The 25,179-nt window shown below is 36.2% G+C and overlaps 1 protein-coding gene across 1 annotated transcript in view; it reads left to right on the top strand.

Moving 5' to 3' along the window:
- The first annotated feature begins 3,365 nt into the window (after positions 1-3,365).
- The window catches only part of stab1 (stabilin 1), a 38,228-nt gene continuing 16,414 nt past the window's right edge, over positions 3,366-25,179 (top strand). Inside the window, exons 1-32 of the mRNA XM_016274559.1 lie at positions 3,366-3,403; positions 8,622-8,646; positions 9,342-9,472; positions 9,547-9,574; positions 10,251-10,326; positions 10,414-10,509; positions 10,617-10,727; positions 11,527-11,714; positions 11,804-11,934; positions 13,460-13,587; positions 13,716-13,792; positions 13,928-14,071; positions 16,037-16,174; positions 16,283-16,354; positions 16,440-16,553; positions 16,713-16,766; positions 17,468-17,548; positions 17,746-17,904; positions 18,051-18,113; positions 18,276-18,374; positions 19,067-19,153; positions 19,230-19,341; positions 19,464-19,650; positions 20,133-20,226; positions 20,485-20,640; positions 21,332-21,427; positions 21,593-21,688; positions 22,230-22,277; positions 22,378-22,505; positions 22,595-22,703; positions 22,802-22,879; positions 25,032-25,133. Coding sequence (XP_016130045.1) covers positions 3,366-3,403; positions 8,622-8,646; positions 9,342-9,472; positions 9,547-9,574; positions 10,251-10,326; positions 10,414-10,509; positions 10,617-10,727; positions 11,527-11,714; positions 11,804-11,934; positions 13,460-13,587; positions 13,716-13,792; positions 13,928-14,071; positions 16,037-16,174; positions 16,283-16,354; positions 16,440-16,553; positions 16,713-16,766; positions 17,468-17,548; positions 17,746-17,904; positions 18,051-18,113; positions 18,276-18,374; positions 19,067-19,153; positions 19,230-19,341; positions 19,464-19,650; positions 20,133-20,226; positions 20,485-20,640; positions 21,332-21,427; positions 21,593-21,688; positions 22,230-22,277; positions 22,378-22,505; positions 22,595-22,703; positions 22,802-22,879; positions 25,032-25,133 — 3,246 coding nt within the window. The remainder of the gene's footprint in view (positions 3,404-8,621; positions 8,647-9,341; positions 9,473-9,546; positions 9,575-10,250; positions 10,327-10,413; positions 10,510-10,616; positions 10,728-11,526; positions 11,715-11,803; positions 11,935-13,459; positions 13,588-13,715; positions 13,793-13,927; positions 14,072-16,036; positions 16,175-16,282; positions 16,355-16,439; positions 16,554-16,712; positions 16,767-17,467; positions 17,549-17,745; positions 17,905-18,050; positions 18,114-18,275; positions 18,375-19,066; positions 19,154-19,229; positions 19,342-19,463; positions 19,651-20,132; positions 20,227-20,484; positions 20,641-21,331; positions 21,428-21,592; positions 21,689-22,229; positions 22,278-22,377; positions 22,506-22,594; positions 22,704-22,801; positions 22,880-25,031; positions 25,134-25,179) is intronic.

Here is a 25,179-nt window from a genome sequence, read left to right as displayed (position 1 = left end):
ATTTTGTTTCATCCACAAAATGGAACAAAATGCTAAAGCAGAACATAAAAACCAAAAAAATAACCAGTCTGGAAAAACTCCAAAACAAAATCTGGAGAGAGGTATATATTCAGGCTGTGAGTACAAAAACAGTTTTTGTTTGTAAAAATAATTTCTGCTTGTATAATATCTGTTTAAATTATATTTCTTTGTTGTCCTGTCAAGAACACAAATTTGACATCCATACACACGTACATACAGTTAGGTCCATATATATTTGGACACAGGCACAATTTTTATCATTTTAGCTGCTGACCAAAACAATATGGACTTAAAGTCTCCCTAAACGCCGGATCCGTGTGGACGAAACGCCTACCCAGTCAGCAAATTTCCTTTGGTGCGGATCTGGCCCATATCAACAGCTAAAATGTGGCCCAGATTAGTTTGTGTTCGCCAACCCAAAACGGGTCCACATCTTTTTAGCCAGAACTGAACCTAAACAGTGCCATAACCCAACCCAGAGTGAGCCAAATAATAAAAACAGAAGTGGCTGATATATGGACCGTATATGGTATTCTTATATGGCTGAGTTCTGTAAAGGGCTGATGGCCCTTATGTGGCCCACATGTGGCTGATAAACCAAATGCCATTATTTAACCATATTTACACCACACCTTTTTTTTTTTTATTATTATTTAAAATACCCATTACACAGTAAATCTTAAACACAAAAATGTATTCACACTCATTTTTTAAAATGTTTATAGTAGAATTTTAATAACAGAATTACAATACAGAACATAGTTCTATTTTGCAAATGTCAGATGAGTGAATAAATGTACAAAAAATGTATACTTTTAGTAAGTCTCGTCAGTCTTTCTCACTCACAGTCTGTCAGGAAAAAGAAGAGAAAAAAGAACATTAGTATATCATAATTAGTATCATAGATATTATTTCAAGACGAGCACATAAATGAGTGTAAATCAGCACTGCACACATTATTTTCTATCACCCAAGACATGAGTGCCTTTTTAAATTAGGAACGTTTTAGCTACATTAATAACAGGCTATTTTTAGACATAATACTTAATCATATACATAATATTAATGAAAACATTAGTGTAATTGTACCTCAGTTTTCAAGTCACAGTTTCATACATTTTACAGCAGGGGGAGAAAACATACAATTGCTTTTATTTTTATTTTTATAAACTGGTTTACTGAACAATTCATGGCTCTGCCTTTAAATAAACTCAATTATAATTACAATTTTCTTAAGGATAAAGAAAATCTATTTAAGCTAATGCTATACAATAGGGAGCCCTATTAGAGCACATTGCTAAAATATTAAACGGTTGCAATTAACAACAGAGCCATATCTATTAAATTCAATTTCTATTTGTTTTTAGATACAATAACCAACACTAAAAAAACAAAAAAAAATGTATGCAAACATACAAACTGCACATTTGCACATTGCAATTTTCTAGCAACAAGCTGTGGACACTGAATGGCTTGCCTGAGGTAAAGCTAATGCTGTTTTATTGGCATTTTTCCGCGGTTGCAAAACTGATTGAGATTACATGACATGAGCGAGTTTATTTCGCGTTATAACCGGTTGTAACTAGTAGAAAAGGGAATTAAAATTATATTTGGCTCACTCTGGGTTGGGTTATAGCACTGTTTTGGTTTTGGTAAAAAGATGTGGACTAGTTTTGGGCCGGGAAATTTGCTGACTGGGTCGCTCTCCGCGCTTCCGCTTGTCTGTGGCTACATCAAAGAGCGTCAAAACGGCATTTATGGATTTAATTTCCTGATAAAATAGACATGGTTTTTTAAAAATACATTGTTTCTTTTCGAAAAGATCAAAACACAAATATACGATACAAAATGTATGCGTATATAGCTAAACGCGTCTCCGTGTGGATGGGGCCTAAAGTGTGCCATTTGCATTTGGAAGCTGTCGCTGTGAACCACATCATGCGGCCAAAGAAGCTCTCCATGCAAGTGAAACAGACTTGTTAGGCTGAAACAAATCTATGGGCGAGATAGCAGGAACATTAGGAGTGGCCAAATCAACAGTTTGGTACATTCTTGAGAAAAAAATAATGCACTGGTGAGTTTAGCAACATAAAAAGGCCTGGACGTCCACAGAGGACCCACAAACCCTTTTACAACATCCAGCCAAGAGAAGAACACTCTCCAAGAGGTAGACATGTCACTGTTAAAGTCTACAATCAAGAGAAGACCAAGCAAATACAGAGGCTTCACCACAAGGTGCAAACAAGGCCAGATTAGACTTTACCAAAAAACATCTAAAAAAAAACCCAGACCACTTCTGGAACAGCATTCTTTGGATGGCTGAAATTAAGATCAACCTGTACCGGAATGGGGTTTATTGATGATGTGACCGAGGACAGAAGAAGCCGGATGAATTCTGAAGTGTACAGGGATATACTCTGCACAGATTCAGTCAAATGGAGCAAAGTTGATTGGGCAGCACTTCATAGTACGAATGGACGATGACCCAAAACATACAGCTAAAGCAACCCAGGAGTTTTTGAAGGTAAGAAAAGTGGATTATTCTGCAATAAGTCAATCTCCTGATCTCCTGATTATTCTGCCGAGTCAATCTCCTGATTTCAACCCAATTGAGCATGCATTTCACTTGCTGAAGACAAAACTAAAGGCAGAAAGACCCACAAACAAACAACAACTTAAGTCAGCTGCAGTAAAGGCCTAGTAAAGCATCACAAAAGAGGAAACCCGGTCTCTGGTGATGTTCATGAGTTCCTGATTTAAGGCAGTCATTGCCTGCAAAGGATTATCAACAAAATATTTAAAATTACCATTTAATTTATGATTATATTTATTTGTCCAATTACATTTGAGCCCCTGGAAATGGGGGGACTTTGTATAAAAATGATTTTTTTGTATGAAAAAAGTAATTCCTAAACTTTTTTTGTTATATTTTTGTTTAACCCCTTGAATTAAAGCTTAAAATCCGCACTTCAATTTCATCTTGATTGTTTCATTTTAATTCTATTCTGGTGGCATACAGAGCCAAAATTATGAAAATTGTGTCAGTGTCCAAATATATATGGACCTAAATTTATATATATATATATATATAGAGAGAGAGAGAAAGAGAATAATTAGAATTATAAAATCAAAAGTTTAAAAAAAATTGTGAAATATAGTATTCATACCCAGATAGCATGCGGATGTGGGCCACTCAAGGCAATTATATGGCGCTGCTGACCATCTTATGGCCCATACAAAATGGATGTAAGCCTGAAGTGGCCCACATGTAAAACAGCAAAAATGGCCCAAATGTATCAAATCACATGTGGGCCTCTGTAGATAAAGATGCGATGTTCACGGCAATGTGTAATCTGAATGTGACCCTTAAGTGGCCCATGAGGTAAATAGTGAATATGGCCCAAATAGTGCCAACCAAATGTGGGCCACCTTTGGCAAAAATGTGGCACAATCGACAAGGGCTACTCAGGGTGTAAACCAAATGTGGTCCACATATGTTTCAGCAAATGTGGCCCAGGTACACTCTTAAAAAAAAAAGATGCTTCACGATGCCATAGAAGAACCTTTTTATCTAAATGGTTCCATAAAGAACCTTTAACATCTGAAGAACCTTTCTGTTTCACAAAAGGTTCTTTGTGGCGAAAGAAGGTTCTTCAGATCATAAAAAGGTAAGAAAGAGATGGTTCTTTAAAGAACCTTTAACTGAATGGTTCTTTGTGGAACCAAAAATGGTTCTTCTATGGCATCACTTGAAAGTGGCCCACAGATGATGCCACAAATGTGACCCAGTTATCCTAAACCATATCTGGGCCAATTTTGGCAAAGAAGCATTTAGGTTCAAACTTGTGAAGTATTGGAATGTGTCTTTGAATATTTAACTGTGACATTTGAATTGCTGCTTGTGCAAAACTTGGGTTGGGATGATTTTACCAAGTAAGACACATTTTTGGAACTTATTTAGGGAGGACATTTTCAAATTTCTCTTTACAATATGTTGAGTATTGTTGATGCATAACTCACTTAAGGCTTAGTGTGGCCCAGATAATGTATATTTATTTATTTGGTTCATTATTAGCTAAAATGTGGCTGTGCAGTGGCCTGCTTGTTAACCACTGCCAAAATACCACCATTCAATGCAGCATGTGGGCCATGTGAGTGTGGGGAAGACCAGGGTTAAAATAAAAATCAACTGTGGGCCAGTTTTGGTTTATTTGGTTGGCTTACATGCGGCAATGCTAAGGCTTACTTGAGGCCCAAATCCAGTGTTGAATTTGGGCCAGAATGAAAATAAATGTGGCCCAGATTTCATTTGGGCAAGTTCTGCTTTGTTTTATTTATTTATTTATTGTCATGGCTGTCATGCGGCCTTCCTATGGCTCGCTTGTGGCCCAAATTTCACAAACAGGAGCGGACCGCCCAAGTGCCGTCATTCTTCGCAGTATGTGGGCTGGAGCAAGGTGTTGGGTCTGGACCAGAATTAAAATCAATGTGGGCCAGTTGTGGGTTATTTTATTTATTTATTTTCAAAATTACGGTTGAACCACTGATGTCACATGGATTATTTTACCGATCTCCTTGCTACGTTTGTGGACCTTGATTGTGTAAGGACCCTTGCTGTCGATGGGAGGGTCAGAAATCTGTCAGAACTCATCAAAAATATCTTAATTTGTGTTCCGAAGATGAATGGAGGTCTTACGGGTTTGGAACGACATGAGGGTGAGTAATTAATAACAGAATTTTCATTTTTGGGTGAACTAACCCTTTAATGCAGCGTTAGAAAGCTCTGTCAGTTTTTTACTTTCACTTTTTACTTTTATAGTGAATTAACTGACGTTCAACGGCATAACTCTTGTGCACATTTTGCACGTTGCTTTCTTGTGTTGCTTGACCCCTCCCCCATAATATGAATTGTTTATAGGCCACATATGAACTTTTTTTTTAGGTTTTTAATGTTTAGTTTTCAATGTTAATGAAAGTGACACCAAAAAACAGGAACATCATTAGGAAATCCTTGGGGGGGGGGGGCTGTGCTGGGGCTAAGCAAGTTTCTGATGGGGCTATAGCCCCGTCAAGCCCACCCTAGCGCCGCCACTGCAAAGAGTACTTAACCTTTTATGTGTATTTTTGTTTGTTTGTTTATTTTTTCTTCTTTTTGATGTGATAGTGCTGATTATAAGTTCAATGAATGAATATGTTCATTTATGGCATTAAATATAAATGTATTCATATATATACATGCTTCTCTAATCTTTTTGTATTCTATCTATTTGTTTTCTTTTTATTTATTATACAATTAACAAAATAAAAAAGGCCTCTAACACTAGCTTGCTCTATTCTTTTTCTATTCTATCTGTTCTCTTTTTATGTATAATATGATTTTTTTTTTTACTTGCTATGTGTACTGTGTTAAGCTAACTGAGACGTGTTATAGCACTTGTATATCATTGCTCTTTTGTTGATTTTGATTGCTTCCATTGTCTTCATTTGTAAGTGGCTTTGGATAAAAGTCTATGTCTAAATGTAAAATGTAAATATATTTATGTTTTATGGATTTTTAATATTAATTTGCTCATTTATTTGAATATATTTATTTCAATATATTAATATTATATTAATATAATATTATTATTATTATTACAATATATTTCATATTTTTTATTGGTTTTATGTTTTTGTTTTAGTTTATTTTTCAGTTAATTCAATTAATAAAATCTTTAAAATGCTAGGTAAATATGCCTGTAACTAAATTCATATCTTTAATACTAGCTGTGTAATTAACAGAAAGATTTGGACAAACGAACACTAAAGTGTTGCATGACCAACCAAAGGCCTAGTTGAGCAAACCGGGAACAAAAAAAAAACCTCTTCTTCAATCTCCAGCCCATGTTGTTCCCTCGAAGACAGAGAGTCAGCAATATTAGATCCTGCTTTGAAACCCAGTGTGCACGGGGCCTGTTGCTGAAACATTGACGGGCTGATTGACCACTAGCAGATCGCTTACGAACACACACATGGGGTCACGCAAAAAAAACAGTGCTTCGGAGAAACTGACGAAGCTGGTATTTTTCAGCACTGTAATTTAAAACACAGTGTGTCGCACACAAGTGAAAAAGGGCAGGAAACATTTGCTCTGTGCTGCTGAATTAATGTGTCCAGCGCTGGTATTGTCAGTCTGACCCCTTCACTTCCTGTTATTTCTTGGTAGGCAAACTCTGGCCTGGGTGAAGGTCATGCTGGATTCACTCAATGCTTTGTTTCTGGGAAATTTTCAGTTTTAAAATACTGGCCATTGTCTTTGTAGCATTAGCTTTGAAGCACTCTGCAAGAGGTGTGACGTTTTATCTCATAATTATGACTTTTTCTTGTGTGATATAAACTCATAGTTGAAAGTTTAAAAGTCAGAATTGCAAGATATAAACTTGAAATTGTGAGTTATAAAGTCAGAATTCTGAAAAATTAATAAATTCGCAGTTCGTTTTTCTTAGAATTGCGTGATAAATGTGCAATTCTGACTTCTTTGCACAGTTGTGGGTTTATATCTTGAAATTCTGACTTTTTATACTCAATTCTGACTTCTTTTCTCAGAACTGTGAAATATAAACTCGCAATTGACTCTTCGCAAAAACCCGCCCTCCTTAGTTACTGTTGCTATACATATATATGGTTGCGCTACGTGCGTCCTGAGTTCGAATCCGGGCTCGTGGACCATTTCCGATCCCGCCTCCTCTCTCACTTCCTGTCGTTACACTGTCCTATCTAAATAAAGACAAAAACAAATCTTTAAAAAAAGAGTTTAAGTGCATTGCTAGGCATTTTAATGTGGTTGCCAGGTTGTTGTTATGTAGTTGCTAATGAGCTTTGAGTGGCTTTTAGCACGTTGTAGGGGTGCTGTTGGAAAGCGGTTACCAGAGCAATGCTTTATTGTTGCTAAGGTGTTTTGTGGTTTCCAGGGTGTCCTGATTGTTTTTTGTACATTGTGGTTACTAGGCTACTCAGAGTGTTTTTTCATGCAACGCCAGTGCTGCTGCTAAGGTGTTGTGCGTTGTTGCTATGGTATTGTTCTGCTGGAGCATTCCAAGTGTTTATGTGAACTGCTGTGCAGTTGCTAGAGGTTTTTACATGGTTGCTAAGTTGCTTTTAATATGTTGCTGGGGTCCTGTGGGTGGGTGGATGCCAGGGCAGTGCTTTATGGTTGCTAAGGTGCTCTGTGCATTGTTATGCAGCTGATAAAACATCGGAGGTGGTTGCTAGGGTGTTCTGCGTGTTTTTAGGTCTTTGCAATGTGTTTACTATGATTTTGCTATGCGGTTGCTAAGGCTGTGTGTTTTTTCATGTACTGCTAAGTAATTGATAAGTTGTTAATGTGTTGCAATGTGATTTGAAGTGGTTGTGGGTGGTTGCTATGGTGATGTTCTAGGATCTTCTGGAGTGTTTGGATTGGTTTTTAGCGCATCGTTATGCGGTTTCTAGGGTGTTACTTGCTATGAGTGAATATTCATGCTTTGCGAAGCTGGTGCTAGGCTTTTTAACTGGTTTCCAGTGTGTTCTGAACAATTTTAGTGCACTGTTATGCAGTTACTAGGGTGTTGCTATGCTGTTGTTAAGGTGTTGTAGGTGGTTGCCAGGGTGTTGCTATGTGGTTGCAAATGTGTTCTCAGTAGTTTTTAGTGGATTTCTACTAGGGCTGCACGATAAATCGCATGCGATATTTAACGCGCATCTTGTCAGAAAGCCGGTTCTGTAATCAGCGGTAAATCTCCATTTTTTGCGCAGCTTGTCAGTGAACAACGGCTCGGTGTAGTTAATGCTGCTCAATGTGAAAGCCCGCAGGTGATGGAGATTTACCGCTGATTACAGAACCGGCTTTACTGATAAGATGCGCATTAAATATCGCATGCGATTTATCGTGCAGCCTTAATTTCTACCAATTGCTAAGGTGTGCATTATTATGAATTTGCTAAGGTGTTCTGGGTGGTTGCATACCGACAGAGCTCAAACCCAAGACTCTGTAATATTCTGGTCTCTAGATATGGCCTGAGTCCCTCTTTCTGCCTATTTTATCATTTGCCATTAAAGAGTATAATCATTTAGAAAAGTAAAAAAGCTAAACCATTTTATGTCAGGACAAGTTGATACAAAATGAATTTAATATTTAGCAAACATCCCAAATTATTATGTGGCACAAATAACAGTTAACTAAATAGTAATAACAAAAAGCAATATAAGAATAATGACCATTTTAAACCTGGTGCCCTAATAATTTTGTGTTCTTTTAAAGCATTTTTTTTTTTAAATCTCTGTCAATAGTATCACTATTCAGCAGACAGACACAATAGCAGGAACTCTCAAAGTCTCAAACTGATGACACAGCAGTGCTGCAGGGTGAACGCTGCTGTTTTTCCCCCTATAGAGTGTCTGCTTTCCAATTTCTATCTACTGTAATCTAACTGAATTTAGCCATTCAAATTACATTTGTTTGTTGTTGTTTTTTTTCAACAACTGCGTTAAAAATGAAATTGTACAAAGAAGACTTTTCTTCAAGGTAAAACGGAGATATAAAAGTTTAGGATTGTTCAAACTTCGTGTTATCATTCCTGTAGCTCAAATGATGTTAACGACTTCAAGGTAATGGATTCGATTCCCACAGAAAACGCCAACTGATAAAATATTTTAGATAAATGTGCTACTAAATGTGTGAATGTGTGTCACTGTTTAAATATCTTGTTTTTTCACAAGTTTCTCACTTTTAATAAGAAGTCAACCTCAACTCTAACCCTAGTGCTACTGGCACTTGCTATTTATGTGACCCTGTGAAATGAAAAAAAAGTGCTAATTCTCAGTGTGCCATTTTCAAATTCTGCTGAAACCTGCAATCTTGTCAGCTGACAAACATGAACTTCCCAAACCATCACTGAGGCGATGCGGTAGAGGAAATCCGGTGATTTTCCTGTCAGGAAAAGATGTTTTTCTCACCCTTTCTCTTGCTTGAAGCCGCTGTGTGGTCACATCAAACCTCTCTCACTCAGTGTCAAACTGTTCAACATGCAAATCCTTGAAAGTACATGAGTGAGAAGATCTGAAGAGGTTTTTCTGGAGATGTTAGAAATCGAGACGTCAGTACTATACTATGGCATAAACATTTGAACTCGTCACTAAAAATGATAGGCTACTTTACCACAGAGTAGGCTATATTCACGTTTAAAGAATAGTTTTTCGCTTACGTTTTTAATACATCAATGATTTTGGTTTACGTGAATTGTGCACAGTAGTGATATGACATGCTTGTTCTCGAGCCACCTTTTGTTTTTATGTCGTTCCAGGCCGTTTCTAATCGTTGCGATGCGCCCGTTACAGTCCTTTACAGGACTCCCTGCACATCCTGCGCCGCTTCCGCCGCCGTCGTTTGCCCGCGAGGGTTCAGGAAGATCACCCAGAACCCCGATATCTGCAGGTGTGTGATTATCCAGGCTTTTCCTTTCTGTTCGCTCAGAACGTTTGTGTCTAATGTGTTCTGTGCTGTTTCAGATACGTTGTGGGGATCGGCAGTCGTCAAGTAGAGCTGTCAGGGTGCTCTCATAGCTGTCAGGGCGTTACGACAGTCCAGCACTGCTGTCCTGGCTTCTGGGGGCCCCTGTGCTTGCGTGAGTTACCATGACCTAAAAAGTGTTTCTGCACTTCAGATTTTAATTAGTGCTGTCAAACGATTAAAAAAGTTCCAAAATCAATAAAATAATAAATGAGTGTGTATTGTGTATATTTATTATGTATATATAAAGACAAACAGATGCATGTATATATTCAAGAAAAAAATGTTATGCTTATATATTAAATATATTTATATATGTATTTATATATGTAAAATATAATAATATAAATGTATTCATGTAAGTATTTTCAAAATATATATTGAATGTGTGTGTATTTATATATACATAATAAACACATGCATATATTAAGTAAACAAAATGTTTTATTTTGGATGCGATTAATCACGATTAATCATTTGACAGCACTAATTTTAATAAGTCATCGCTTTACATCCTCCTGGGGCCAGGAATAAACTTTTGTCCTCTTTAGTGGATAGTATATTTTAGTGAATTTCTCTGAGAATATATACATGCCACAGTTTTAAGTCTGAAAGTCCTGTACAGAGCATTCAGGGCTTCTACTACTACTACTACTACTACTACTACTAATAATAATAATCATAATAATCATAATAAACAATTTTTCAGGAGGGATATACAGGTTTTGCATGCCAGAAATGTTTGAAAGAGAATGCCTATGGAGACCACTGCCGTTCAGGTCTGTTATTTGTAGTGATTTCTGATATCACAAGCTAATAATCACCATGTTTGGAGATAAAATTGTTTAATTGTAAAACTATTGTAGAGTGCAGCTGTGTGCAAGGAAAGTGTAACTCCGGACCAGACGGAGATGGCGAATGTCACTGTCAGCCGCCATTTTCAGGACCAAAGTGTGATAAAGGTAAATTAGGGACTATTTCTGTAAGCTTATCTACCCATGGTCCAGTTATTCTCAGCAAATATCATTATGCTGATTTTGTTAAATCGCACTTATTGTTTCCTGTGCAGTTTCTTCATCTTGCTCAAACTGCCCGGCCTATTCATACTGTAAGGGAGACAACACAAACGCTGTGTGCGAATGTCTTCCTGGATACAAGAAGACTGGAAATGCATGTATAGGTACTTCTAATGTTTAGTGACATGTTAAATATTACATTATATGTTTGTTTTGTGTCACGTTTTGAAAATGTAGGTTAATATTCCGCTAATTTTAAGGCAGGACGCCCCAGGTGAATAGGGTAAAAAAAGATAGATAGTACCATATTTCCCCAGCCGATTGATGACATTAAAAATTTCAAGTATTTTTTTATCTTTCAAGTTCTCTGAAATGCTATGTTTATGTTTAATTAAATATTTGCTTACATTTTCCAGAACACTGGATAAAGCCAGATTCAAAATAGATGTTTAATAGTATTGACATATTAGAGTTAAAGCTTTTTACTGAGGGGATTTTGGATATCTCTTTTTATCACTCCATAAATCAGAAGATATTGTCGACAGCCAGAAAATATAAATTTTAACCATGTTTTTAGGAATAAAATGTTGTATAAAACCAAACGAATGATATATGAACAAACCCCACAGTAAAATCCTTCAGAATATAGATGGGAATAAAACTGTAAGTGTTGGTGTATGTAAGTGCTACTGAAGTGGAGGAAAAACTTTTTTAGATAAAACGGCTTTAAATATATGTACTGTAACAGACACAAATAGATAAACTGCAATAAAATAAACACTCAAAAGTATTTTTTTTTGCAATGTTTTCTTTCCACTAGTCTGAAACAACATGTTATGAAAAGCCAAATAACCCAAAATCTCAAAATTGAAAACAAAGCTTTTTCCTGTAGTGTTTTGACTAAGTTTCTCAACCATTTTAGAGGCTAGTTCCTATCCGTCATCTGTTTCTATCCTGTTTCAGGCGTGTGTTCGCAAGGAATTTGCGATGCTAACGCGAAGTGTTCATTTAGCGGTGGGAAGTTTCAGTGTGAGTGTGAAGAGGGATTCAAGGGAGACGGCCAACACTGCCTTCCCATCAACCCATGCGAAAATAATAATGGGGGCTGTCCTGTAGAGTCCACTGTCTGTGAATTCACAAGCCCAGGGAAGGTGAGCAGTGCACTGTGGGATAGAATCTGAAACTAATGTTGAATTCAATGCATAATTGTTATATGAGTTTTGTGTGTGTTTCTCTCCAGTCGAAATGTGTGTGTTTGCCTGGAATGGAATCGTCCGACCCGTCGAAGGGCTGTACACAAAAATCGGCCTGCGCACCGGGTTCATGCCACGTCAGCGCCCGCTGCGAGACCAACTCAGACGGCACGCCCAGGTCTGTCCCGGTGCTTCCCTCATGATAACATGACAAAGGCAACTTTCACTTCCTTCAACACCACCACTGTAATGACTGAGAGAATCTTACAAAACCTGTCCAAGTCCATCTAGGCCACATGTCACCCCCAACAATAAGAATATTGAAAATTATTCATATTTTGGACCATTTCAATTTTCAAATTTTTAATGATAGTTAAAAAAAAAAATTCCCCACACTTTTCCTCCTGCATTGTCTTTAAATCATTAAATAAACGTTATTATTTATTTTTAACTGCATGAAAAGTACCATGAAATGCTCTTTAGCGTCAAATATGTTCTTAAATATTTAGGATCTTCTCTGTTTTTGTTTTCTCCATCTGTCAAAGGACATTTGAAATGTTTTATATTGTAAATTAATGCTGAATTGTATTAATACAAATTAATTGTATTAAAGTAATTACAGTCTAAAGATAATTATTTAAACATCTGGATGCATTACAGTAATGTTAAAAGCAAAATAATTTAGAGGAAATTGTGAGTTTTTTTGTCATGGCTACAATCCAAAAATGGTCCTGAAATAGGATTATTTCTCTTTAAATTTAAGAAATGATATTTAGTTTAATGAAAATTAAGTTTATTTTTTAGAACATTGCAATTTTTGGAATTGGTTTAAATATAAATCAGCATAAGTTAAGATTAATTTGTTTATTAATTTTGGATGCATTTGCATCTTATTTTTTAAAAATATTTAAAATATTTAAACAGCATGGGATTGTTTGTTGTACCACTTTTGAATTATTCACACATATGGATGCATTACGCTAATATAAAAGGAAAATAATATAGAAGAAAAAAATGTGTTTAATTGTAATTTTGAATAATGTTGCAATGCAAAAATGTAAAATTAAAGACAATTAAAGATACCCACCTATGTTTGTCTATAAGGGGAAAATGTGGCAGTAGTGAGCAAAAAACACAATTTATTTGGGCTTTATTGCCTTTTAAGTAGGCTACTAAATATTAAAAATGCATGTTTTTAATTGAACTTCTTCTTAAGGGAAGTTTCTTAAACAAACAACACTTCCCTGAACATTATGAAAATGTTATGTAGACGTTGCAATAACTACTCAATAGCTCTCCCTTGGAAGAAACATTCATGTATGGCATCTTTAACACACATCTGTGTAGTAATATACTGAATCGTGCTGATTATATTATTGGTAGAAAAACAAACAAATCCCTTATGAAAATTAACCATGGTTTTATTATAGAAAGTGTAGTAACCATGATTTTTTTGGCGTATTGATTACCATTTGTATAACCACAGTTTTACTACAAATACCATGGTTAAACTATGGTTAGTGTAGCTAAACCATGGTTAATTTGGTTTTATTTGTAGTAAAACCATGGCTAATTTTCATAAGGGATGACCTTGTAAAGAGATCAGTAATGAGAGATTCTGTTGGGTCATGAATAGCTGAGATGTTTTGCTCAGATGCTCACAGAAGGCCAGGGGTATAAACCGAGACGTTTCATTCTTTCAGCTGCCGCTGCAATGCTCAGCAGATCGGCGATGGCAGACGTTGCTATGGTAACCTCATGGAAAGAGTTCTGGAGCTGGACAGAGAGGGCAGTCAGGCAGGAAACCTCACTGGAAGCGTTCGGTTCTTTGGTGGGTCCGCAGAGATCACCAGACCTGCTTTCCCGCTCTTTTTTTTCTCATCCAACATTGAGTGAACAATTGAGTTTGTTTTACCAGTTTGAAAGCAGCCAGCACTGACAGTGTGTTGTGTTTTTCAGAGCAAGCGTGTGAGTTCACACTCAGCCAGCATGGCCCGTTCACTGCGTTCATTCCCGCTGGACAGAATCCTTTCCAAGTGGGTTGAAGCAGGAAAACACCCAAACAGTGGCCTGGCAGTTTGTGTTTCACGTCCTCATAATGTTTCCAGTTTTTTTGTGTGACAACTTCCTGTTTATTGCGAGCAGATGTTCACGTATGCTGTGTTCTTCAGACGCTTGCAGGAAAATCCTCGAGCAGCGTCCTGAACGCAGTGTGCAAAAATCACCTCATCCTCGGACAAAAATTCTACACTGATCTGGAGGGAAAAGACATGTGGATGTACGGAGGAGAAAAGATCAGATTCAAAACAAAAAAGGTGTTCATCCATCCATCCATCCATCATCCATCATCTATCTATCTTTCTATCTATCTATCGATCTATCTATCTATCTGTCTATCTATTATTCTTTATATCATTCTATAATCATGTCTATTATTCTATCTATCATACTACCATTCTGCATCAGTCATTCTATCGTTCTGTCATACTATCTGTCATTCTCTTTGTTGTGCTGTCTATCATTGTATCTACCATTCCACCTATCATTCTATCATTCTATTTATCATCATTCTGTGATTGTCTACTGTTTTAACATTCCATCTGTCATCCTTTACATTGTTCTATCATTCTATCAATCGTTATATATCATACTATCTATCATTCTTTCTATTGTACTAATATTCTGTCATTCTACATCAGTCGATCTTTTGTTCTGTCTATCACACTATCATTCTATCATTCTTTATATAGCAGTCGTTCTATTGCATTGTCTACCATTCTTTCTGTTGTTCTTTATATCAGTCTATCTATTGTTTTATCATTATATATAGCATTCTATAGGGATGCACCGAAGTATAGGCTACATATAATAATATATATTGCGCGGCAGTGTTCAGCGCGCAGGTTTCACTGTCCTCATCACTGCGCGGGCTCCGCTCAATATTCCGCTCGTGTACCGCACATGCTCACCGGAAGAGCAAAGTCCGCTCAAATAACAAGCTGACAGGAAATTTCTATGCAGTATACTTGTTCCTGTTTGCAGTAGCGCTACTATGTGCTGTAACATGGTGTAGGCTAGTACAGCTGGTAAAATGATGCTCCCTTCAGTGGCGCTATGCTCTGCTCACATGCTCTGTTAATAATAGCTTTGTAGGACTATACATTATTTGGTAATTAGTAAAAAAATAAAAACTGATTGTGTTACATAGAAGTGAATAAAAATAATATATTGATATTTAATATTAAGGTAACACTTTACAATAAGGTTCCATTAGTTCATGTTAGTTATTAACTAACATGAACGAACAATGAACAATACAATTATTACAGTATTTATTAATCTTTCTTAATGTTAGTTAATAATAATACGGTTGTTCACTGTTAGTTCATGTTAATTCAGAGTGCATTAATTGTTAACAAGCACAACTGTTGATTTTAATAATGCATTAGTAAATGTCGAAATGAACATGAACTAAGATTAAATTGCTGAAGAACTATTGTTTATTCTTGGTTCATGTTAACTAAAATAGTTAACTAATTAACCTTATTGTAAAGTCTTACCAATATTAATATAAATTCTGTCCAGTTTTATTGTGTTACTTTCAGTAAAAGTGTGGTTATTTTATTGGCTTGTGTTTATTAAATTCAGTATCATTAAAATTTAGTTACATTTAGAAAGTCTTACAAAATTACTTTATATTATTTAATAAAATAATAAGTAATCATTACAAAGCATTTTCGGTTTCGGTTTCAGTTTTCGGCCAAGTGCATCCAGAATTTTCGGTTTCGGTGTATCCCTGTCATTCTATCATTCGTTCTATCATTCTATCATTCGTTCTATCATTCTATCGTTTTAACGTTCTATCGATCGCTCTGCCCATCGTACTGTTTAGAATTATTTGTTTTTTCATTCTTTATATCGTTCTATCCTTCTATTGTTTCGTCTGTCAATCCGTTCATCTTCTATCATTCTTTATATTGTTCTGTCTACAGTACTGTCTTCCATTTTTTTGTCTATGTATCGTATTATACTATTTATCATTCTGTCTATCATTCTATCAGTTTGTCTCTCTATCATACTAAACATTGTTCTATTTTACAATGTATCGTTCTTTCTATTGTGTTATCTAAAATGCTGTCGTTCTGTCTGTGGGTCTGTTGTTCTTTCTATCGTTTTGTCTATCATACTGTCTATTGTTCTATCCACCATTCTCTCGTCAGTCTATTTTTCTGTCTGATCTATTTATGTATTCATCCATTGATTTGTGCGTGTGTCTGCAGCACTTTATCCTGATGAGAGATCCAGATGTATTGTTTACTATACTTGAGAGCGATATCCCAGCATCCAACGGAATAATTCATATTATTGACAAGCCCTTTACTCTTGCTCATATCGGGTCTTCAAACAACAACATGGAGGTAAAGCCGTTCAACCTGTTTCACAAGCAGCTGATCTAATAATATCTGATGAATGACACACAGCACCAACCTCAACACCCTCTAATGTAGATGTTCTAATGTCTCAAGTTCTCCTCAAAGACCATCGGGGAGATTTTCAGAGAGGATGACAGGTTCAATCGATTCCTGTCTCTGGTTGATGTGAGTGATCTCCTCTCGTGCTCCTTTTCAACATTTCTCAGCTGAACCCAAGCATTGAGAACATTTTTTTCTTTTTATGCTGCAGAATTGTGGAGCTCTGTTGCCTGTCAGAGGTTCAGGTCCACTTACAGTGTTTGTTCCAACCAACACAGCCATAGACAAATCCAGAGATGGAAGTCTTATGTACATGGTGAATGAAGTGAGCTGCCATTATATGCTTTCTGCCTCAAATTAAGTTGGATTTGTATAAACAAATGATTCAGAACAAACATTTACTCAGTGTTTTAATCAAATCTTTAGGATATTCATATATTTGTTCATATAACACACACTGATCTTTCATCTCTTTGTTTTAAAGGCCAAACCAAAGCTTCAGATGCTTCTGAAACACCATATGTTCTCCCTGGCTGCTGTAAGTCTCCTTTGACATACAAAATCATTTCCCACAGTTAATTTGACTTTAAAATGAGGCATTTATGAACGTTGCTTCCCGTGAAATGGTTTGATGAATGCAATTTTCTTGAAATTGGAAGTTGGGGAAGCACATATTTGCTTTTCGTCACACCTCCAACGCTATGATTTGCTACATGCTAATGCTAGTCATTTGCAGGTTATATTAAAAGTAGGGACATTCCTATTCTAGAGAGCATTTGACTGGACAAAAATGTGTATGCCAACGATTTTGTGTTGTTGGGGCAAATGTTTAAGTCATATCTAGATGGTAAACGTCATTCTGTGAAGCTCTTGCGAAATTAGCATTTGCTGCTAATTTGCGGCTCAGCGTACAATTTCATAAGATTTTTCGCAGTTAGCATTTAGACAGCAATACTTTTGGACCATTTTCCAACCACTTTTTCAAAAGGTAGCTGTATTTGTCAGTGTTTAGCAATACACGCTAACAGACAAAGCTAACAGACATTAATTAAAATCTTTAATCTAGGATATAAGTGCAATATTTAGTATAATCTTAGGATCAGTGAGTTTTAAAATTATATTAAATGTATGTTTGTGTTTTTAAACTAGTCTTAAAACAGCACATTTGGTGAAATTTTTGACCCAGTTTCATAGTTGTGAAATGGATAACATACATCATGTCAAATATCTTTGTCTTAGGTTACCGTGGACCAGCTTGCTAGCATGTCTGAGATTACAACAATGGCCAATGAGATCTTAAGGATCAATGCCTCGGAGGATGTAAGTGAATGTGCTTTTATGATTGCATTGGCTGTAACTCCTGATGAGAATGAGCAATTTTTATGAAATTTGGTACAAATGTGTTGGGCCTCATTCTGTTTTTAAATGAAAAATTTGGTGACTTAGTGACATTGTAATAATGGGAAATCGAAAAAGGACGGAACTGTTGGTTTTACGCTCTCTCAATCAATCCACAGGGAAGAGTCTTACTGGGCGATAAAGGAATACCTCTCGAAACGAAAGACATTGTCGCATCTAATGGAATCATTCACCTAATTGATGGCGTTCTTGTACCTTCCTCTATAGTTCCCATAATGCCCCATCGGTGTGACATTAATGGGAGCAGGATCTCTTTTGTAGGTGCCTTTTTATGCATGACTTGTTGCTAGCAAAACAAATATTCAGCACCATAATTCAATTCAACATAATTTTATGGATAATAAAACATCTGTGCAACAATATTTTCTATGAATTCTGTGAAAAATGTTGCTTCTTTTCATAGGGTACCTGTGTCCGATGCAGCCATCTCCATGAGACACAATGTCCGCCTGGAAGTGTTGATCTGGTATTTGATATTTTTTAATATGTACTTATTAAAAGACATTTTAAAAGAATGTATTTTCAAAATTACAACAACCAATGAAGAAAATCTAAACATCAGCACTGTTTACAGCAGAGCTGCATAATTTATTGACGCGAACACTGCATCTGGGCTTTTTTCACCTAGGGAGATCATTTGAGAGGCTGCGAACCAATTCCTGATCGCCGATGGTCATATTCTTTATTCGAGGAAGGTTGTGCCAAATACTGCAACATTACTGAGAGGGTATGAAAACAAGGTCTCAGATTCCACATACAAACACAACCCTTCCATAAATGTCTGCAATTGTTGTAAAATTGTAAAAACTCTACATAGGTAAATATTTTTTTAACGATAACTTATAAACCTTTCAAGACAGATCTACTATATGCAACAAGGCTGATCATCAATGATATATACATCAGATGAAGCCATCAACCTGCATTATTTCAACTTATTTTTAAAGTAATCCCATTTAACAGCAGAATTCTTGATGAAAAACTACATTACCCACGATTCTGTACAAAACATACCACAAGAGCTAGTAAATAAACGCATATTTTGCAATAAACTCAAAATATATAGTTTCTACTCATATAATCAACAACTTTAAATGAGTAGTTTTATACATCAATATTGTTTAATTTGATTATGTCATTCACAGTGGTTCATGGGATTGTAGTTCCGTTAAATACGCAGTCTTGTACAGTTGTTTTTTTGCTTCGAATCAAAGTTTGTAATGTTGTGATTCTTCTCATAGATAGTTGGCTTGGTTCATGGTTTGTAACTTTTTAATTCTGTTGGGGAAATATAAATAGCAAAAATGCTTCCGGAACCAATGACACTTAAAACGTGGGCGGGCACTAATGCACTAAATTTATAACCAATAATCTGTATGATTACGGAAGTTTGTGAGACGTGTGACATCTTGTTTTCAGACGCCACAGTGTTGCAGTGGTTTCTATGGGCCAGACTGTAAACCGTGCATTGGGGGTTTCCAGCACCCGTGTTATGATAAAGGGACTGTAAGTATGCAAATATGATCTCACTACGGTCGTGACTGGAAGTTCTGGTGTTTATTTGTCATGTGTCTGTTCGTAGTGTTTTGACGGCATCAATGGGAACGGCTCCTGTAAATGTGAACCAGCGTTTACGGGTGTAGGCTGCCACCTCTGCTCAAACCCCAACAAACATGGAGAGAACTGTGATGAAGGTGAAGTTATATACCTTATATACTTTCATAATACCTCCTTTTGTCTCTTTGTCCAAAGCGTAAGTACAGTTCCAGCGTCTGTGACCTTCTCCTCTGCTTGCGCTCTCTGTTTGCTCCTGTAGATTGCCGCTGTGTCCATGGCGTGTGTGATAACAGGCCTGGCAGTATGGGGGTGTGTAGGAGAGGATCCTGTCAGGAGGGCTTTTCAGGGGAGCTTTGTGACCAGACCCCCACCCCCTGCAACTCAGACAGTGTCCTCGAGCACTGCCACATTCACGCTAAATGTGTCTACAACAACGATCAAACCATGTTAGTGTCACTTGAGCATGATGTGTAGATGATTGTAGACTGCAATCTGGTATTTTATTTAATTAATATTTTTTGGGGGGCGAATATTTTATTTTTTGTCATTTATTTTATTTGTTTAGTTTAGACAATGTTTGGCAAATATTTTTCTTTTTTACAACCCAATACTTTTACTCTGTAGTGCACATTATTTGATTTTATTACTTTTTTATTTTATTTTGGACATGCATTTTGGCAAATATTTATTTATTTGTTTTTATTATTTTATTTATTTAGTTTAGACAATGTTTGGCAAATATTTTTCTTTTTTACAACCCAATACTTTTACTCTGCAAGGCACATTTATTAATTTTATTTTTTCAACCCAGTACTTTTACTGCAGTGCCCACTGAAGCAAGCATGTCAGTAATGCCAGTTTATGTGCTGACTTGTTAATCGCCATCAATCTTTGGCATGTTATAGATCTATCGTCCATTGTGCTACAGGTGTGTTTGTCTGCCTGGATACGAAGGAGACGGTTACACCTGCACTAAAACCAATCCCTGCCTCCAGCCTCAGAGAGGAGGCTGCGACGTCAATGTGAGACAGATGTTCATTTCCCTCTTCCAGCAGTTTGCCTTTAGCCCTCACATGTACAAATCTGAAATCTGAAGTGATGTCTGCCTAATTTTTGTGATTTGAAGTCGCTCCTTTGATTCAAACTGACACATGAAAATGATTTCCGGCATTGGCTAGGCCTGTGTTTTTCAACCATAATAAGAATAAAGAAATCTGATCAGATTAAATAATTCTAATTATAAAAGTAATAATTTTAAGCTTAACTTTTTTGTTTTATAGGCCGGATGTATGTATGATGCAGGAAAGGTGAACTGTGTTTGTATGGAAGGATGGACGGGCGATGGACGTTTGTGTGTGGGAATCAATAGCTGCTTGAGTGAGAGCCGTGGTGGATGTCATGAAAATGCAGAATGCACAGTCACTGGACCAGGACAGGTAATACTGAACAAGCTGTGAGGATACAGTTAACCTGTAGGACAGACAAATCACAAAAAATATCACTGGAGCTTCTGTTGAAAGTCTTTTGCATCTTGGAGGTTCACACTTGTCTTCTCTAGCCCTTATTATGCTCTTCGTCAATTTGACACAAACGCATATTTTAGTTGTTGGAAATTCTGGTTATGTTTTTCTTGAAATTGGGTTACTGTTTCTCATTTACGAACAAATATTTTGTTATGCCAGTTTTTCAGCTACCTCAGCGTTTATACTATTGATAGATGATTTTATTTGAATACATCTGGTCAATACATACATTTATGAATATAGACACGCTGTGTTGAAGACATACATTTTTATTAGTTCATGCATGTAAATTTGGCTGGGAATCAAACCAATGATCCCATGTTTGAGCAAAAATAAATAAAAAAATAAAAATAATAATAATAAAAAAAAAAAAAATGAATAGACTGTTTATAATATTGACCATTTATAAAAAACAGAACAGTTTTACGGTTTAATTTTTATTTTCATTTCTTAAAAGGTTTAATTTTAAAAGGTTTACTATTTTTTTTTCTTTCTCCAAAGGAATTTTAATAGAAAAATCTGAGAACTCTGAACTTAAGTATAAAAGAAAAATAACTATTGCAAACCCAGAACTGAGTTTTGTTCAACCTATTTCTCTGTTCAGAATGAATGTAGCTGCAAGAAAGGCTTCATGGGAGATGGCATCGTCTGTAAAGTCGTCAACCCCTGTTTATCAGATAACGGAGGCTGCCATTCTCTGGTCTGTATTTCATGCTTGCAGATTTATCTGTTAAATACGTCTGTACATCTCTGAATAACCTGTCAAAATACAGATACTGGTGAAATTATATTTAAAGGCTAACACTCCTTTATACATGCAAGAGCTAGCGTGTAATGTGGCATAACAGTATGATAATGTGTTCAGGCCACATGTAAATTAAAGAGCCCAGGAATACGTGAATGCGTGTGCCAAAATGAATACGAAGGCGACGGACTCACATGTTACGGAAACATGTTTGTGGTAAGATGACGCATTTATTTAATTGTAAAGTTATAAATTAGTTAACAACATTGCTTTTAAAAATGCATAAAAATGGTGTAGTAATAAATAATAGCAATATATGTATTTTATTTTTTACATTTTAAATTATTAAAAGTTAGTACTAATAACAAAATGAATTAAAACATACATAATTGTTTTTCATACATTATATTTCAAATGAACAACATAAACTAAATGAACAACATACACAAGCCATAAACGAACAAAATAGTTTTGACTGAAAAACGGCATACAGTTCTGTCAGTTAGAATGAGAGTTCATTGAAAAAGGAAAATGACAAAAAAAAAATTTGTTTTCATATTTCTTTTTAAATGAACAATGAAAAGGTCAAAACACAAATAAATTACCTTTTTTCAATTTTCAAACACAATTTTTGAATATAACATAAGGACTCATACACGGATTTGTTCTTAAAAACAGATTTTGATCAATATCAGCATTTAAAATCAAAACGTATTGTTAAGTTTGTTCATCTTTTTATTATTGCTTTTATTATTAGGAGCTAGATGGAAACTCTGAGTTTTATAATTTCAACCGCTTCCTTCTAGTAAGTAAACTGTCAATTAATTAATTTACAATAATGTTGTAGTAACATAGAGTGTATGTAAATAAATAATATAATACAACATTTCTGTGTTCATCTGCAGAGGCACAAAGTGATTGACAGCGACAGCAGAGTCACAGCTTTGGTTCCATCTAAAGCTGCTTTCAAAAACCTCAGCGATTCAGAGGAGTCATTTTGGTTCGATTATTACAGGCTTCCTCACCTTCTGCAGTAAGTGTTTGGATCGACATCGTGAACTGAATTCTGAGGTTTAAAAAATAAATCTAATAAATACTTTTTTATTTGCAATTTCTGTCTAGAGTTCATCTTTTAGATGGGATATACACCTCTGAAGACTTACAGCAGCTGGTTGGTAAAACAGTACAGACTCTAGGAAAGACTAAATGGGAGGTCAATAGCAACGGCAGGGTAACGGTCACACAAACCCCACCACTCGGTTTAATTAACACCTTAAACTGGTCATCTTTAACTGCTCTGATGTGACCTGTTAACCCTCATGTTCCCAGGAGCTCATGATCGGCAATGCTACCATCCTCGCTCCAGACCTCAAGGCAATAAATGGGTGCATTCACATCATTGACACGGTAATTTAACTTAAAGCAAAGATTGTGTCTGTTTTTTTTATTTATTTTCAATCTAAAGTATTAAACTTTGTATTATTAATTTACAATAAATGAGAACATTTGTTGGAGTTGCATGGAAGGAGAGTGTAATGTAGGGAGTCGTGACGACAGAGTTGGGGATCCAAAAGCAAGGCTTTATTTCATAGAGTGTAGTCACAACAGGCAGGGTCAAACAGCAGCAAACAATAACATCCGAGGCACAGGCAAAAGACAGGCGATGGTCATAGCAGGCAACAATAAGGGTCAAAACACGAGAAAGGCAATATCTAGGAAAGTAGGACACTTGGAAGGTCTAAACATTCAATCACCAGCGAAGATAGAGCATGTGTGTGCTACTTTTAAAGTCCTTCTAATGCGAGACAGCTGTGAACTGATGATGAGATTTAATGAGAGACAGGTGATGCAACTGATGAGTCTGTGTAAAGGATTATGGGAAATAAAGTCCTGTGTGAATGGCAAGGTACAGAATTGAGTGCCCTCTAGAGGAGCTCATGGGCTCTCCAGCTGGAGATCATGACAGAGGGAATCAAGACATGTCTAAAGACTACATAGCAATGCCTTAGCAACAACATAGCAACACCCAAACACACTTAGAACACTTTAGCAACTGCTTTGCAATAACATAGCAATAAAGTCCCTTTAAGACAAGTAATTTCACTCGCCAGCTATCTTTAAAAAGCTTCTCGGGCATGCAAGTGCAGCTCCTATCTCTTTGAATAGGGAAACATCAAATTCTCAAATTCACGAAGCTTACGATCAAATTTCACATTTTGAAAACACCAATGAAAAAACACCAGTCTCATAAAGCTTGTTTCTTATGTTCAAGTACCATTAAAAAAAAAGCTTGTTTTTCATGCTATACCAGCCAAAAAGCATGCGCAGTCATGACGTTACTAATCATCAATTGGCCCTTTCATTTACAAGGTGGGGCTTATTCGCCGTATTGGGCGTTGCACTTTCTCCCATTCATAAGTAATATAAGTGCACAGTCTTCCTATATATAAAGTCTTTGATAGCAATGCCTTAAAAGCACACAGAACACTTATTAGTAAATAACACCCTAGCAACAACAGAGCATGCCCCAAAAACACATAGAACACCCTAGCAACAGCATATCAATGCATTATCACAGTTAGAGCACCTGAGCAAATGCATGGCAACACCCTAGTAGCTACAAAGCAATGCCCTAAAAACATGAAGAACACTTAAGAAATGGCATAGCAATGACCTAGCAACTACTCAAAACCCCCTAGCAGCAACAAAGCAAAGCCCTAAACACATTTAGAACACATTAGCAGCTGCATTGCAACAACATAGCAATGCTCTAATGGTGAGTGCACACCAAAAGCAAAATTAATTATTAGCGCGAATAGATTACATACAAAGTCATTGCAAATATGTGAACAAACACAAATTCATGCCAGGCGATGTGAAATACTCAAATTGGGTGATGCATTTGGCGAGAAATGCATGATATTAGCCTAAATCGCATCTTCCACTTAAGTTTAAAAATTTTAAACTCGAGCAGAAAATTCGCATGACACACTGTCACGCAAGCCAATCATCGAAGAGCTCATTGACATGTCTGGTTTGATGCGTCCGGTTGTATCCGAAAATGTTTTTTTTTTTTTAAGGTTTTATTTAATTTTTTGTCTTTTCTTTTGTTAAGATAGGATAGTATTTAGACAGGAAGCAAAGTGGGAGAAAGAGAGGGGGTGGGTTCAGGGGCGGGAAAGCTCTGTGAGATGGGACCTTTTTTTATTGTTTTTATTCGCAAGAGTGATGCGAAAAACATCTAGCGAGTAATCTAGAGTGAGTAATGCGAGGTAAATATTCAGTTTTGGCTTTTGGTGTGAACATTAAATAAGAACATGTATAACACCTTAGTAATTGCATAGCAACAACAAAACTTACATTAAAAACATGTAGAATGTCTTAGCAACTGCATAGCAACACTAAAACATTTAGAAATTCTTAGCAATGCCTGAAATTTTTTCTCCAGAAACACTCTGATTTCCTTCTAAAAAATGCTCTGGCCTAGTTTGGCCTAATTAATACCCTTGGTCTCCAAATATTAAAAATTAAATTTTTACTGTAACAAATTTGCCTACAGGTTCTTCGACCTGCTCTATCTGATTTCCCTCCACCTCCTCCTGGTTTGATGGAGTTCCTGAACAACACGCCAGAATTTAGCCTTTTCAGGCAGGCAGTGCTGGTGTGTTTGATCTAGAAATGTAACTTAATGTTTTCAAGAACTGTAC

Source organism: Sinocyclocheilus grahami, unplaced genomic scaffold, assembly GCF_001515645.1.
Source record: "Sinocyclocheilus grahami isolate Dianchi unplaced genomic scaffold, SAMN03320097.WGS_v1.1 scaffold87.1, whole genome shotgun sequence".
Classification (NCBI taxonomy): Eukaryota; Metazoa; Chordata; class Actinopteri; order Cypriniformes; family Cyprinidae; genus Sinocyclocheilus; species Sinocyclocheilus grahami.
This window is presented reverse-complemented; position numbering and strand designations above follow the sequence as displayed.